The 13,408-nt window shown below is 37.7% G+C and overlaps 1 protein-coding gene across 4 annotated transcripts; it reads left to right on the forward strand.

Moving 5' to 3' along the window:
* The first annotated feature begins 142 nt into the window (after nucleotides 1-142).
* Ars2 (arsenic resistance protein 2) lies at nucleotides 143-11,897 on the forward strand. 4 transcript variants are annotated; one of them, XM_070133736.1, is made up of 19 exons: nucleotides 143-282; nucleotides 2,125-2,269; nucleotides 2,508-2,645; nucleotides 2,802-2,924; nucleotides 3,724-3,897; nucleotides 5,178-5,244; nucleotides 5,359-5,582; nucleotides 5,770-5,912; nucleotides 6,158-6,397; nucleotides 6,570-6,739; nucleotides 6,892-7,032; nucleotides 7,179-7,364; nucleotides 7,479-7,652; nucleotides 7,777-8,020; nucleotides 8,158-8,330; nucleotides 8,441-8,574; nucleotides 9,181-9,333; nucleotides 10,282-10,396; nucleotides 11,241-11,897. In XM_070133736.1, the coding sequence occupies exons 2-18, from the start codon at nucleotides 2,133-2,135 to the stop codon at nucleotides 10,349-10,351; spliced, it is 2,691 nt and encodes an 896-aa protein (XP_069989837.1). In that variant the 5' UTR covers nucleotides 143-282; nucleotides 2,125-2,132; the 3' UTR covers nucleotides 10,352-10,396; nucleotides 11,241-11,897. The 4 variants fall into 4 exon arrangements, with proteins under 4 accessions (XP_069989837.1, XP_027237746.1, XP_027237747.1 ...); XM_027381945.2 differs by having other exon boundaries at nucleotides 10,282-10,373; XM_027381946.2 differs by lacking the exon at nucleotides 10,282-10,396.
* The last annotated feature ends 1,511 nt before the right edge of the window (nucleotides 11,898-13,408 follow it).

Consider the following 13,408-nt stretch of genomic DNA (forward strand, 5'->3'; position numbering starts at 1 on the left):
CATTGACTACGTTAACCTTCACGCCTTTAAACACTCCACAATGAAGATTAATAATTCCATTATTAATAAATATCTCACATTATTGTCATTTACACAAGTACCTTAAAGAGATAAGTAAAAAGACAATGAAATAATAAATTGGTAAAGAACCATCAAGCCAGCCGCTGCTCACGCCTATGACGTCGGCCATGTTTGTTGACAGACGCTGAGGCCGGCACCAAGCCCACGCGAAGAAAACTGTCAAATAATATTAGAAGGGAACCTAAATCGCCACCCTGAAAGGTTGGTTATGGTGTATCCTTATCATATTTATGACTGGTGTTATTATATTTGCATATGGTTGGCAGCTGTAGGTTGTGTGATTGATCAAAATAATGAAAGTGAAATCTTGGGTGGACGTGACCACAACCCAATATTTTTAATTGTTATAAGTAAACTATAGCAGATATCCTTGTGTTAGTGAGTCACAGAGCACTTCCTAAGTATAAGCACATAGTTTTTGCGACGTCTAATGTAGTTTGACATTTCTTGTAGTTTGACACTTATGGTATATATTTAGGATATTGCTTATTTCGTGTAGCCTCCCTTTGTTTTCATAAGTATTATAATAGACTAATGTACTTTATCAGTGTATCTTATTATTGATTATATCTTTTCTATGTAAGTTAATAGCATCTAGGTGCAGGAATTAGAAGTAGGTCAAACGGGTACTTACATTTCATATGGACTCCACTTGCTTTCCTTGTCTGTGTCAAGCATTCCACGGATAGGCAAGGTGTATCTCGCCTTCGTATGTACTAGCCTTTGAACTGTCAGGAGAGACCTACTTTCATGTTTTTGTCGTTTATTGATCTCCTTCGGCAGGTTGTAAACAGGTAGTGACTTGCTAGGGAAATTATAAAGATGCGTACCATCCTTAGGTTATTTGATCAGTTATGAAAATCGTGGCTCCCCAAACAATTTTCGCATAATAAGATTTGTTGTTACGTGATGAGAACAGATCTGAGTTCCGTCGCAATCACAGCCTACAATCTTGATGTGTTAAGTCCGGATAGCAGTGGAGGGCATGGAGTATATCAGGGAATTTAGCCCACTTACGACGGGTATCTCACATATAAAACACATGGAAAAGTAAACATTACCAGGCATCCCGCCGGTGTGAAGCTAGATTGGAGTTTGCGCTCTGATTTTTGCCCGTGGCGGGTGGCACACAGGCAGGTTCTCGGACTCTCCCATGCGTTGACTTTGAAGGCGCCCAGAAAATATTAATTTCGGCTTGAAAATGTACCGTTGCAAGTGGGTTAAAGGGGTAATTGTCACCAATAGCGACACACCCTTCCAGAGCGTAAGTCGGAATAAAGGTATGTTTTTCTGCAGGAAATCCACCAATGATATCATCGATTCTTGGCATTGTTTCTTTTGCAAAAGAATTGTTGAGGAGATTAAGTACCATCTCTTCATTGATGATCTTGATTTGATAGTCCTAATAGCAGGGGAGGGCAGGAAGTGTGTTAGGGAAATTATGGGGTAAAACAGGCGTTGACAAGAATTGATTGGGAAAAATGCATAACCAGCTAAGAAAAAAAAAACGCTTAAAATCGGTCAATTAAACTTAAGATGTACTTGCCTTTTTTTCTTTTGTTTTTATACTAATGGAATCCAACCCACCTTTCCGGAAAATCTACAGTTCACACTTTCCAACCCCTCAAAAAAACGTACTGACGAATACACGAACCTAATCTGACAATTTAAGCTGTTGTGACTAGGTGTGCCCTTCAGCAATGTCCAAAGGAAGGGTTGATAGGGGGCTCCACCCCCCAACACCCTCAGGAAATATTCTCTTTACCTCAGTTTGTACTTCAAGATAGAGCCACACCGTAAAATGATAAACAAAAAACCTCTATATCATGAAACGTCAAACTTTCTTTCGCTTCTTTCTACGGTCTGGATTTCTTTATTTTTAATTTTTTTTTTTTTTTTTTTTTTTTTTTTTTTTTTTTTCTTTTTTTTTTTTTTTAAGCATGTATAGGTGGATTCCTAAGGGATTTGATTGTTGAATGTATTTGTTTATTAGTTTTTAAATGTATCAGTAGTTTGAGACATTCATGCTTTTTGATTTTGCAGAAGAAGCCATGGCAGACAGTGATGATGAGTATGAGCGACGTAGACGTGATAAATTCCGTGGAGAGAGGTCAGAGTACACAAGCAGCAGCAGCACCAGAGACCGTAGAGATGACAGTAGGAGAGGAAGGGATGACTGGGCTGACAGGTAAGAAAGTAACATGCTAAATTATTATCAAACTGTATGATTGTATGTACATGTTTATCAGTTAGAATGTTAAAGCTATACTACACAGATTTGTATAAATTCAAAATATACTCATTCTATTTAATATTATTGTCTTCAGAGATTAAAAAAGTTAAGCTGCAGATGTATCAAAGGATAACAATGCATAGTCTAAATATTTATTAAACTCTTTATGTATTATTGGGATTTCTTTTTACAGAGGCCGTGATAGTTGGGGTAGCAGAGAACGTGGATCCTCACGTCGTGAATACGGTAGGGACTATGGAAGGTCCCGTGACCGCTACTCTCCTGGAAGACATGACATGTCTCCTCCCATTAAGCGGATGAGGCAGGACTGGTAAGTTGCACATCTTTAACGGCATATTTTCAGACTGGTTTCACAGTCCTATTTGTACATTTTTTGTACAAAGTGTGAAACAAAAACATTGTGTCTGTGTGCAGCTGGAGTAACTTCAGTCATGGTATTGATTTATTTCTGACATTACACAAACAGGGACGACCGAAGGTATCCATATGAGAGCAGCGGTGGCGGGGCAGGAGCAAATTATGGGGCCTATGGAGGTAGCTACGGGCAGGATTACGGCCATCCATCTGGTCATGCTGGTGGTGGTGGAAGGTTAGCTCATGTTGTTTGTCCAGGCTTCTTGCATAATTGGTAGAAGCTTTAAGCAAAACAATTGTGAAATTCTTTGCAAAAGATACATTTCCAGAATTTTCCTTAAGTTTTGGCAGTCTTCCAAGGTAAACAGATCATAGAAGCAATAGATATGTTAATTGTAAGATATTCTGGGAATTAGTTTTGACAAGTGGGAGATGGCAGGAATTGATTTCAACAAATGTTGATTGATGTAACGTGCAGTCACATCAATCTCCAAGTGTTTACATATTTACAAATTGTCTACCCATGAGCACATCAATTATCACCAAATCTTGAATTTTAATTTGGGACTTTTTTCCATAGAAAATTATCAATTTTATGTACTGTTTACCTCTTATTGTATGTATGTTTTAGATTGTAATTACATCCTTTTATGTACTGCATGCTTATGTAATGTGATCATGCTTTGTGTTGATAGAATGGATTGACATAAATTTTTTGTGAATAGGTAACAGCAATGTATATACAACAATGAGTACATATATAGGTGCTTAATCTAAGAAGAGGACCTCTTTTTAGGTTCTGTTTTTATCTCATACATGATTAAGGGTCTTAATATGATTATCTACATGTAATAATTCCACTAAAAAGTTTCAATTTTAGTTCGTAATGTTAGTAGTCATTATGATTTGTTACTCCAAGTGACCTAGTAATGTTTTAAGTAATTTTTATCTTTATTTTTCTGTGTGTGTGTAAAATATGTATTTGTAACGATAAAATGTTGAATATTTCCATTTTCTCTTCCCTCATATTTCAGGTTAGATGAACTGGGCCCAACGCAGCCACCAATGATGACTTTCAAAGCCTTTATGGAGCAGTGCGACGACTCCATCTCGGAGGAGGAGGCACTGAGGAAGTATTCAGACTACAAGCTTGAGTTCAAAAGACAACAGCTAAATGAATTCTTTATCAACCATAAAGAAGAAGAATGGTGAGCACCCTGTAACATCACCTTCCTACTCGAGAGGGGTATACCTTGCTAAAGAGTTGAGGATAGGATGGGAAGGAGAATTGTAAGAAGAAAATGGTATGGGTTGTGAGTGGCTTTGGGGTAGGGAGGGGGCATATGGTTATTGTTGGCAATAACTCTTCCAGTGGAGAGAATTTGGAACTGCAAGGTTAGAGAATTCTTTTTGTTATCTTTTGTTATTAAGGCTCTTCATGGTGTAGGTCCTCAGTAGAATAGAAACTTCTTAATCTTTGTGCCAGTTTAGCTCATCTTAGAGTTCTTTATGTGGAAGCCTTTATGATTTAAGTATTTCTTGTGTATAGGCAGGTGTGCAAGAAGATATTGTTGAGTAGAATTATAGATTTTACTTGTGACTGTTTGTCCTTTGTCTTTTTTACTTTTCACATCATTTTCTTCTTATTTGTAGTAGATGATTAAGCTAGATGTACTTAATTCATAGTTGGGTAGCTCAGAAAAACTGAAATGTATGTTTTCTTTATTCTCCTCATCCTTTTTCTTTGGTGTCATTCATTTCGGGTTGAAAGAAGTATGTTAGAATTAGAGTTAGGATAGGTTACCTTTTTAAGCTTTTAGGTTTAAAGTCCTATAAATGTGGGCAATCTCATCTTGAGGTTCCACCCATACTTAATCTAACACTTGCCTCCTGACAGTTGCTTTTCCAGCATCTACAAACTACTGCACACCGCAAGCCAGCTAGAATTTCTGTTCTGACGATCTGATGAAAAACACACATTGGGCTCCTAAACGCGGTTAGCTAGGGTCGCTGCGCGCAATGCAGTGTTAGTGATGCGATATGAATGTCTAGGCTAGGCAGGGGGTCGCACAATGACCCGTCGTTCGCTCCGCTCTGTGTATCGAGCCCATGTGTGGTACAGGTGGCAATTTTCCACTCAGGCAGGTGAGATTACTTTGCCTAATGGTAACATTTCTTCTACTAAATTTTCTTCCCTTGTCACCTTTTCTCATAATGATAGTAATCTGCAAAGGATCAAGAATCGGCGACAGCATCAGTAATTAGCACGAATGCTAGTTCAGATTACTGTTTCAACATCAGTCTAGTGTAATACCTAGCTTCACAGTGGATTTGTTTTTTTGATGTATACAACCAAGTTGAATTGTAAGTTTGACGGCAGCTGAGGAACAAAGGCTCTATAGGACGCTGATCAAAGAGGAGTAAGTGAGGTGTTTTATTCAGTGGGAAAAATTGCCATATGTCTTATATTTTTGCAATACTTTACCAGGTTTAAGGCCAAGTACCACCCAGAGGAGTGTGTGAAGCGACGGGATGAGCAGCTGTCAAACTTGAAGGTAAGTGCTTCATTATCCTTGTGTCCTCTGCTATTTGTTTCATAATTCAAGATAATTTGTTATGTTTACCTTTGATGTTTATGATAGTTATATTCCACATTTTCCTTTTCACAGAGAAGAGTGTCTGTTTTTTGTGAACTTTTTGAAATGAATCGAATGGAGAACATTAGCGTTGATGCTGATCAGTCAGACCAACTTCTGAAGCTTTTGGACTCTGTGGTCATCAAGCTGGAGGGAGGCACGGACCTTGATCTTCAGGTCTTGGACCAAGCACCTGAGGAGGATGTCAAGTCCCAGCCAATTGAAGAAGAAAAGAAGCCATTTATTTTGGGAGAGGAGTAAGTTTACTTTTTGATTATCTGTTGCTATATGTTCCCTCCCCCCCCCCCCCTCCTTACTCTTTTGCTAATGATTTTTTTTTCATCTTCATTTCACATAAAACCCTTTCCTTCACTTGTATCGTGTTTGAAAGAGCCTGTGAAGGTATGGAAATCACATACTCATGTTATCTTTTTTCTACTCAAGCTCAGATGAGGGTGAAGAGAAGGAGAAATCGGAAGAAAAGAATCCTGATGAACCACTAAAGATGGACATGTCAGAGGAACAGATGGAGTTACAGAAGAAAGCTAAGGAATACCTGAAACAGAAGGTTAATGAAGGAGAAAAAGGTTAGTGTCTTGGATTGGTCCTGGACGACAATCTGCACAAAACCAGTGTAGTGAAATGTTATCCAATGGTGAAATTAATGAATTCCTTCTGCCAAAAAATTATAAGGGGCAGTGACTTTGATTTATTTTACAAATTCTGATATTCACATCTTCGTATGTATTTAACAAAGTAGCCTTTAGCATATTATCAGACACTTTTTACAAAGCTAGTCTAATTAAATGCACCTGCCTCATTCTTTTCTCAGAAACCCGGAAGCGAAAGCACTCTGGCAGTTCTTCATCTAGTTCATCAAGCGATTCGGATGACGAGCCCATGGAGGAAGACCTGAAAGAGCCGCCACCCCCTGGCATGGAGAAGGAAGAGGAGGAGAATGTGACTGAAGAAAAACCTGAAGAGGGTGAAGAGAAGAGCAAAGAGGAGGAGAAGAAAGAAAATGGATTGCAGCCCCCAGGAGAAGAGGAGAATAAGGAAGATCTGGATGAAGGTAAGGATGTCTTTCAAGGCTGTTGGAAGTGGAAGTGATATGGGAAATATGTTGATTTCTTCGATTTAGAACTTATTTTGTGGAAAGATACAAAATATCATCAAATAGAACTTCTTTTATTGTAAAATGTTGGCAAGTGTCTGGGAAGGAACTAATTTCTGTTTACTTGTAGAAACCGCTTCTCGGAATGGGGAGAAAGAGGAAGAAAAAGATAAGGAGTCCAAAAAGGATGAAGAGGAGGAGGGTAAGGAAGAAGAACAGAAACCCAGAGCACTCCACAAAACAGCATCCATCTTCTTGAGGAATTTGGCACCAACAATAACCAAGCAAGAAGTTGAAGCGGTAAGTGTTAACACAAAAGAATAGTTTGATCCCTGTCCTTACCTCCCTTGCAAGAATAGTTATTCCCTGTATTTGTCTCCCTTCTCTTTCTTTTCATACGTATTTTAATGATATAAATTTCATCTACATAACCAGGGTATTCTGTTTTCCAGATGTGTCGACGATATAATGGATTTTTGCGAGCTGCCATTGCAGACCCTCAACCAGAACGCAGGTGGTTCAGACGTGGATGGGTAACATTCAAGAGAGACGTCAACATTAAGGACATTTGTTGGAACCTGAATAACATTAGAGTAAGTGTTCTATACTATTCTTAGAAAGTTAAAAGTGAATAATTTTGTAGCAGTCAGAGCTCAGTGCATGATTATATTGTATTAATGTATATGAAACTAGATGGTCATGAATTTTGATGTGAACCTAACAATTTTTTCTTGTACAGCTAAGAGACTGTGAACTCGGGGCCATTGTCAATAGAGATCTGAGCCGACGCATTCGCACCGTAAATGGAATCACTTCCCATCGCAGTGTAGTCCGGTCAGATATCAAGTTATCGGCCAAGATCATCCAGAACCTTGATTCTCGTTGGGGATTATGGATCGAGTCAACTGAAAACCTGGACAATGCAGTAAGACTCCATTCATTGGTTATATAGTGAGAGACAGTTCATGTTAAAAATCTAACCAAACTATGTTTCTGACATTCCTGTTGATGCTAGCATATTTTATTTGGTTGACAATAGCTGCTGAGCCTGACTTCCTCGTCGAATCCTGTGCTTCGGAACATAACAGACTACTTAATAGAAGAGGCTAGTGCAGAGGAGGAGGAATTACTTGGAGCTAATGATGCATCAGCCAACAATAGTGAGGAAAAGGCTGAGGGAGAAGCAATTGAAAGAGACCCTAGTCTGATTAAAGTAAGGAAAACCTGAAACATTTTTTTAAAAGTGCACTAAAGGTTCATATGTTTTAGTGGTATTACAGATTTCAATACATACATAATTGTACAATTATTGTTACATATATGTTTCTTTTTTACAGGTATTGGATAGATTACTCCTTTACTTGCGTATTGTGCATTCAGTGGATTATTACAATCACTCTGAATACCCCAATGAAGATGAAATGCCCAATAGGTGTGGTATCATGCATGCCCGTGGCATCCCACCCTCAAGTAAAGTAACACCTCAAGAAGTACAAGATTATTGTAGAGCCTTTGAGAACAAGATTGGATCATTCCTGCAACCGTTGACCAAACTTAGTGATGATGAAGCAAAGAAATTAGGTAGTAATACCATATAATCTTTTGAAATGAAATTAGAAAATCATGTTCTATATGAATGTTTGTGAATTAAGTAAAGTGCACATCACTGTCATCTGTAAATTATCCTAAGCTTACTAACACGTCCTACTCATCACTAGGTCTGAAAGAGGCAGAGGAAGAGGTAGAGAAATTTGTCCAGTCCAACACTCAAGAGGTAGCCAAGGATAAGTGGCAGTGTCCCCTCTGTGGGAAGAAGTTCAAGGGTGCAGAGTATGTACACAAACACATCCTCATCAAGCATGCTGAGAAAGTCAAAGAGGTCAAAAAAGAGGTATGTTATTTTGAATTGGAAGTAGAAAACCTTAACTGAAGTGTAGAGATCATTTCCATTTGGCCGATCTGTTCTTAACATAACATAACATGTGCTTTGTCATCTTTCAGGTGGATTACTTCAACAATTATCTCAGAGATCCTAAGAGACCTCAGCTACCAGAATATCCTGGGAATAAGCATGGAGGCAGAAAGGATGACAGGCCCGACCCATATGTTGCAGCCTATCCTCAGCAAGCACCTGGGTAAGGTGGTTTTCACCTTTGACTCTGTATCAAGGTACTCATGGAGTAGGTTGCAGCACTCTGCCTTGGTGAAAATCCTAGTTTAGAGCTGCAGAGCTAAGCCTGCTCTTTTACCATCATTTACGGCAAATCTTGCTTGGCTTTCTTGATTTGTTGAGAGTTTCCATTATTTTAAGGTGAACTTTTAAAATAACTTCCAAAGAAAATATATTGAGGAAACATTTACCATAATAAATCACTGACTGACAGGTGTAAAGGGGCCAATAACACCAATTTGTTTAGCCAATAAAGATGCACCTGGAGATGAAGTAAAGTTTTGAATAAATCATTATTTGTATAATTTAATTTGTTCAGTGTTATAATTACTGAATGTATAACAAAATTTTCAGCCTTATTTTTGATAAGGTGATCCATACCATAAACTGTCAAAATACTCCTAAATGGTGATGCCACTGCTACCTATCTTTTTATGAGTACCTTGTGAGTCTACCAATGATAGATATGTACAGATATGATATGAAGATGAAAATAACTAAAGTGAGCAACTTGAATATACATATGTGATGTTCTATGATACACATTTCTTATGGGATTTTTCTGTTGCAGGTATGGTGCCTATGGTGGAGCATATGGTAGGCAATACCCAGCCGCACCTGGGTACGGCTATGGTAGTAGCTACCCCAAAGATTACTATGCAGGACGTGGTGACCACTATGCTCGTGAACCCTATGCCAGGCCACGTGTAACTTACAGGTCGCGGTGAGTTGGTATTCTGGATTTCTGTGCTTTTGTATTTTTATTATTTGCTGGCCTCAATTTCAGAGTTTAATTTATGTATCATTTTTCTATTAAATTTGCCATCCTCATCAAGTGCTCATGTTAAAGTAGGAATTAAAAAGAGAATTAGGTTAATATACATGCTTAACAGCCCCCCAAATAATACTAATTCATAGTTGATTTTATGATATTAATAGAAAGTTATAATTTTACTAGTTACGTATTTGTACTGTAGGAAAATAAGAAATAGCTAGTGAAAGTGAAATAGTGTGCTCATTTGCATAAATTAGTCCTGGTGTTTAGAAACCGCAAGTGTTGTGTACACGAAAGGGCATCAGAAAGAGAATTCATTATGTAGCTTCTTTAATAGGAGAAAATGAGGTTGGAAATTCTTTCTTTTCTTTCTTTTTCTTTTCGTTTCTTTTTTCTTGCTTCCTTGATTTTTTACTACTTTTCCGTATTAATATTTTTTTCTTTTTACTATTACTAAGACTTACTTCAATGTACCTGAACTTTTTATTTGTTGTCTTATTTTGTTGTGGCATACTTGATGGGTAATTTGATTTGAATTTATCTTTTTCTTTCTTTCTATCCTTCCTTCCTTCCTTCCTTTTTTGCAGTTGTGTCTTTCAGTGGCATATATTAGGACTTAGTAGCAAAACAGCCTTATCTTCTCTTAGATCAATAATTCAGGAAACTTAAATGCTTACTATTATCTGTGAGCTATTAAACAGAGATAGTTTTGAGCGATAGATGCAAGGGAAGTTTCGACCCTTTTTTCTAGAGTGAAGGTATTGTTAGATTTGCATATCTCAGGAGGTAAGATATATCTTGCATAGGCAGTGAGGATTATTCCAGGCCGTACAGCTGCTAGGCCTTGCATCGGCTGGGTCTCTGGCATCGACTAAGTAATGGTTTTTGTTTCCTTAGGTCGGGTGACCCGCGGGAAGTCATTGGCTACCATGACTTGGATGCTCCCGATGATACAGATCTCTTTTAACCTTGACGCCGCCTGCCCAATTGTACGCACCGTTCCAAATATGAGGTCTCAGTTTAGCCGTTATTGTTACATCTCTTGGTAACAGGTGATGTTGTTTGAGAAATTGGGGGAGAGGTTTTTCCCAAAGAAGAGATGTTGGCCGGTAAAGCTTGCTGTTATGTCGTAGTTGAATGTGACTCTTGCCTCTATCATCCAAGAGCCAAATGTGTTCAGCAGACACATATGTTACAGGTTTCATATTATTGGAAATTCTCTTTAGTTTTACTCTTATTATATAGAACGTTGACTCTTAAGTAGTAAGAAAAGTTGGTTCATATTTTTACTCAAAAGGCCCCTTTGTTCATTTCATAGACAAAATATCAAGACTTGCACTCTCTAGGATTACTCCCCACAATATACCACTCAACATTATCTTTGTAAAATTGTTACCAAGAGGCAGGACATAGCTATGCTCTTGGCTGGGGCTCTCCTCAGCACAAACCATAGTTCATGCCATCAGAAAATAATATTTCTGGATTATTGAATTTATTTTCACCTTTGCTTAAATGAGTCATTATTATTTGCCTGTGGATTTAAAAGGTATATTATAGAAATATTACTTTCTTTGTAACAAAATAGCTTACTGAACCTATAATAGGAAAAGAATGCCTCTGCTAAACTGCTTTGCTTATTGCTTCCCAGGAAGGTGTTGCGCTCTTGTCACGTCTGCACTCGGTTCCAGCAGCAACACATTGGTGTCAGCTCTTTATGTATTTTATCCCTCAAATAATAAAGAGTGCCTTAGATGACAAGTGCACTTCCCTTTCAGCAGTCTGTCAATCTGTGTAAAATCTGTTTTTATTGTCTTTTGTACGAGTGTAATATATGTCAAATCCTTTCTCTCCAACAGGGTTGGGTACAGGGACCTTGATGCACCCAAGGAAGACTACTAGTTCCTCAAGGCTAATTGAATATTGTGGACCTTCAAGTCAAAGCCAAGCGTGTTCACTTTTGTGCAGTTACGTAACGCCGCAACGACATCATCATCATAGATTTTTCTTCCTGCAGTGGAATGTGATTTATGAATCATTGTGAAACATTTAGAATTAGGTGTATGGAGATCTTATCAAATTGACTTAACTTGAGACCTGGTGGACTTCATTATACCAGATATTGCCTTTACACATGGTCTTCATGTTGGGATTTTTGTAAAGAAGTCAAATGTGTGATTTACATTGAACAGATATTTGACATGTTCATCTTGGGGGTTTATTACAGACTTCTATTCATGGATAGTATAGCTTCATCCTTGCAATGTCTTTAATATATTTTGTATTATCATCAGTGTATTATTGTTAATATACCATCAGTACCATTTTCATTACCTTTTTGAATAACACTTATTTGGGCTGCAGTGTTTGTATAGTTCATATAGTTCATAAATGGAGAATATTTTTATTGTGACAAATGTCAGATTATTCTGGTTGGACTTTATCAGAACTAAATTTGGTTTTAGTTTTCAGTTATTTGTGTATTGATTCATATAATGAACAACTCTTTTCAATTTTATTTTGTTTCACTTCCCCTACCCATTTTGACTTTGCAGTTTGCAGAAAAGTCTCTAAGAGTTACTGAATACTGATAAAAAACTGAACAAATAAAAATAATGACTTCTTATTACATTCGGTTTGATACGTACCTAAAACAGTGTGAACAAAAGTTAAATAGGATTAAACATAATTAAGAACTTTAACATAAACTTTAAATATACTGGAGATTTAGCACAAAAATCGAAGTCATTCAATGTAAGGAAAATAAGAATACATGAAAATACAATAAAATATATGGAATTTTGTTTTGGTCACTTCCTGAGAGGCAAGAAGAATCTGAGAGAACTTCTGGGGGGTCTGTATTACTTAAACCATCCTCTCAATTTAATAAAAAAAACTTTGTACGCTAGATACCGCTATAGATGGAAAGAAAGGAATGTTGAAATTTGCTTTAGCTCCTTTGCCCCAAAAGTTGGAATGGCTCATTTCCACTAGCAAGTTAGCATTCCTCATACTGTAAAGCTGTTGATGTGACCTATATCGAAAATGAGAAAGAGCAAAATGCTGTTATAAGAAATATATATGCCTTTTATTTTCTACAAGAATCAAGGAAAATATTACTATGAAATGTTGAATATCAGGGAAAATATCAGTCACTCAGCAGCAAACGTCAAGAAAAAAATAGTTACCATATATTTTCTCCAGAATGGTCATAATTCACGGGTGTATGCAATTGCATGCGTATGTTTTACTTACTCAAGTGCTTTATTCGTTGCAATGTTCCATCTTAGTCTTAGTACTTTTCACTAGTTTAACAAAAGCACCGTTAAAGGACGGGAAGAATAATAGTCCGTAATGAAATAGCATGTATATGTAAACTCGAGCATCATTTATGTATACCCAAGCATCATTTACGTGTACGCATGTATCTATGTATACTCAAACAAAGTTAAATAGTAAACAATCCCAATCTACTCACATGCTGATAAACATACGCAGGCCACCGTATTTGCATGATTTGATGTATTCGCATTGGGCGTGGAAATGAATTCTCCCATTATAAAACAAGCGTACCGGAAAACACGGGTAAATAAATACGAAAAGAGACCTGTAGGTGGAAGACATAAGGCTTAACCTGACCATCCCTCCTGAAAAGATTGCTGTGGTGGACAACCTACCCCGAGGCGCTGAGCTTGCCTGTTAGGTGAGGTCAGCAATTCCGGTGTGCGAAAGCGAAAGTCCGCAGACAAAGTACCAGCCAAAGCCTATATAGACCTTGGTACCAGCATACATTCATCATCCTATTGTCACTGGATGTGCAAGAATGATTTATCAGACATACACTGAAATTTGACATAACCATACGCAAGTACTTGTGTGTATGATTTTGCGTACTTGTGTTTGTGTGTGCGTATGAGCGACTGTCTGTGCCTGTATATGTCAGCGTGAATGTGGATGTCTGGCTGAACTTTCTGGTCCGCGGAGAAAATTCAGCAGGTCCTGTCGACGTTGCCTCAGAACATCCGAA

Source organism: Penaeus vannamei, chromosome 19 (genome assembly GCF_042767895.1).
Source record: "Penaeus vannamei isolate JL-2024 chromosome 19, ASM4276789v1, whole genome shotgun sequence".
In the NCBI taxonomy this organism is placed as follows: Eukaryota; Metazoa; Arthropoda; class Malacostraca; order Decapoda; family Penaeidae; genus Penaeus; species Penaeus vannamei.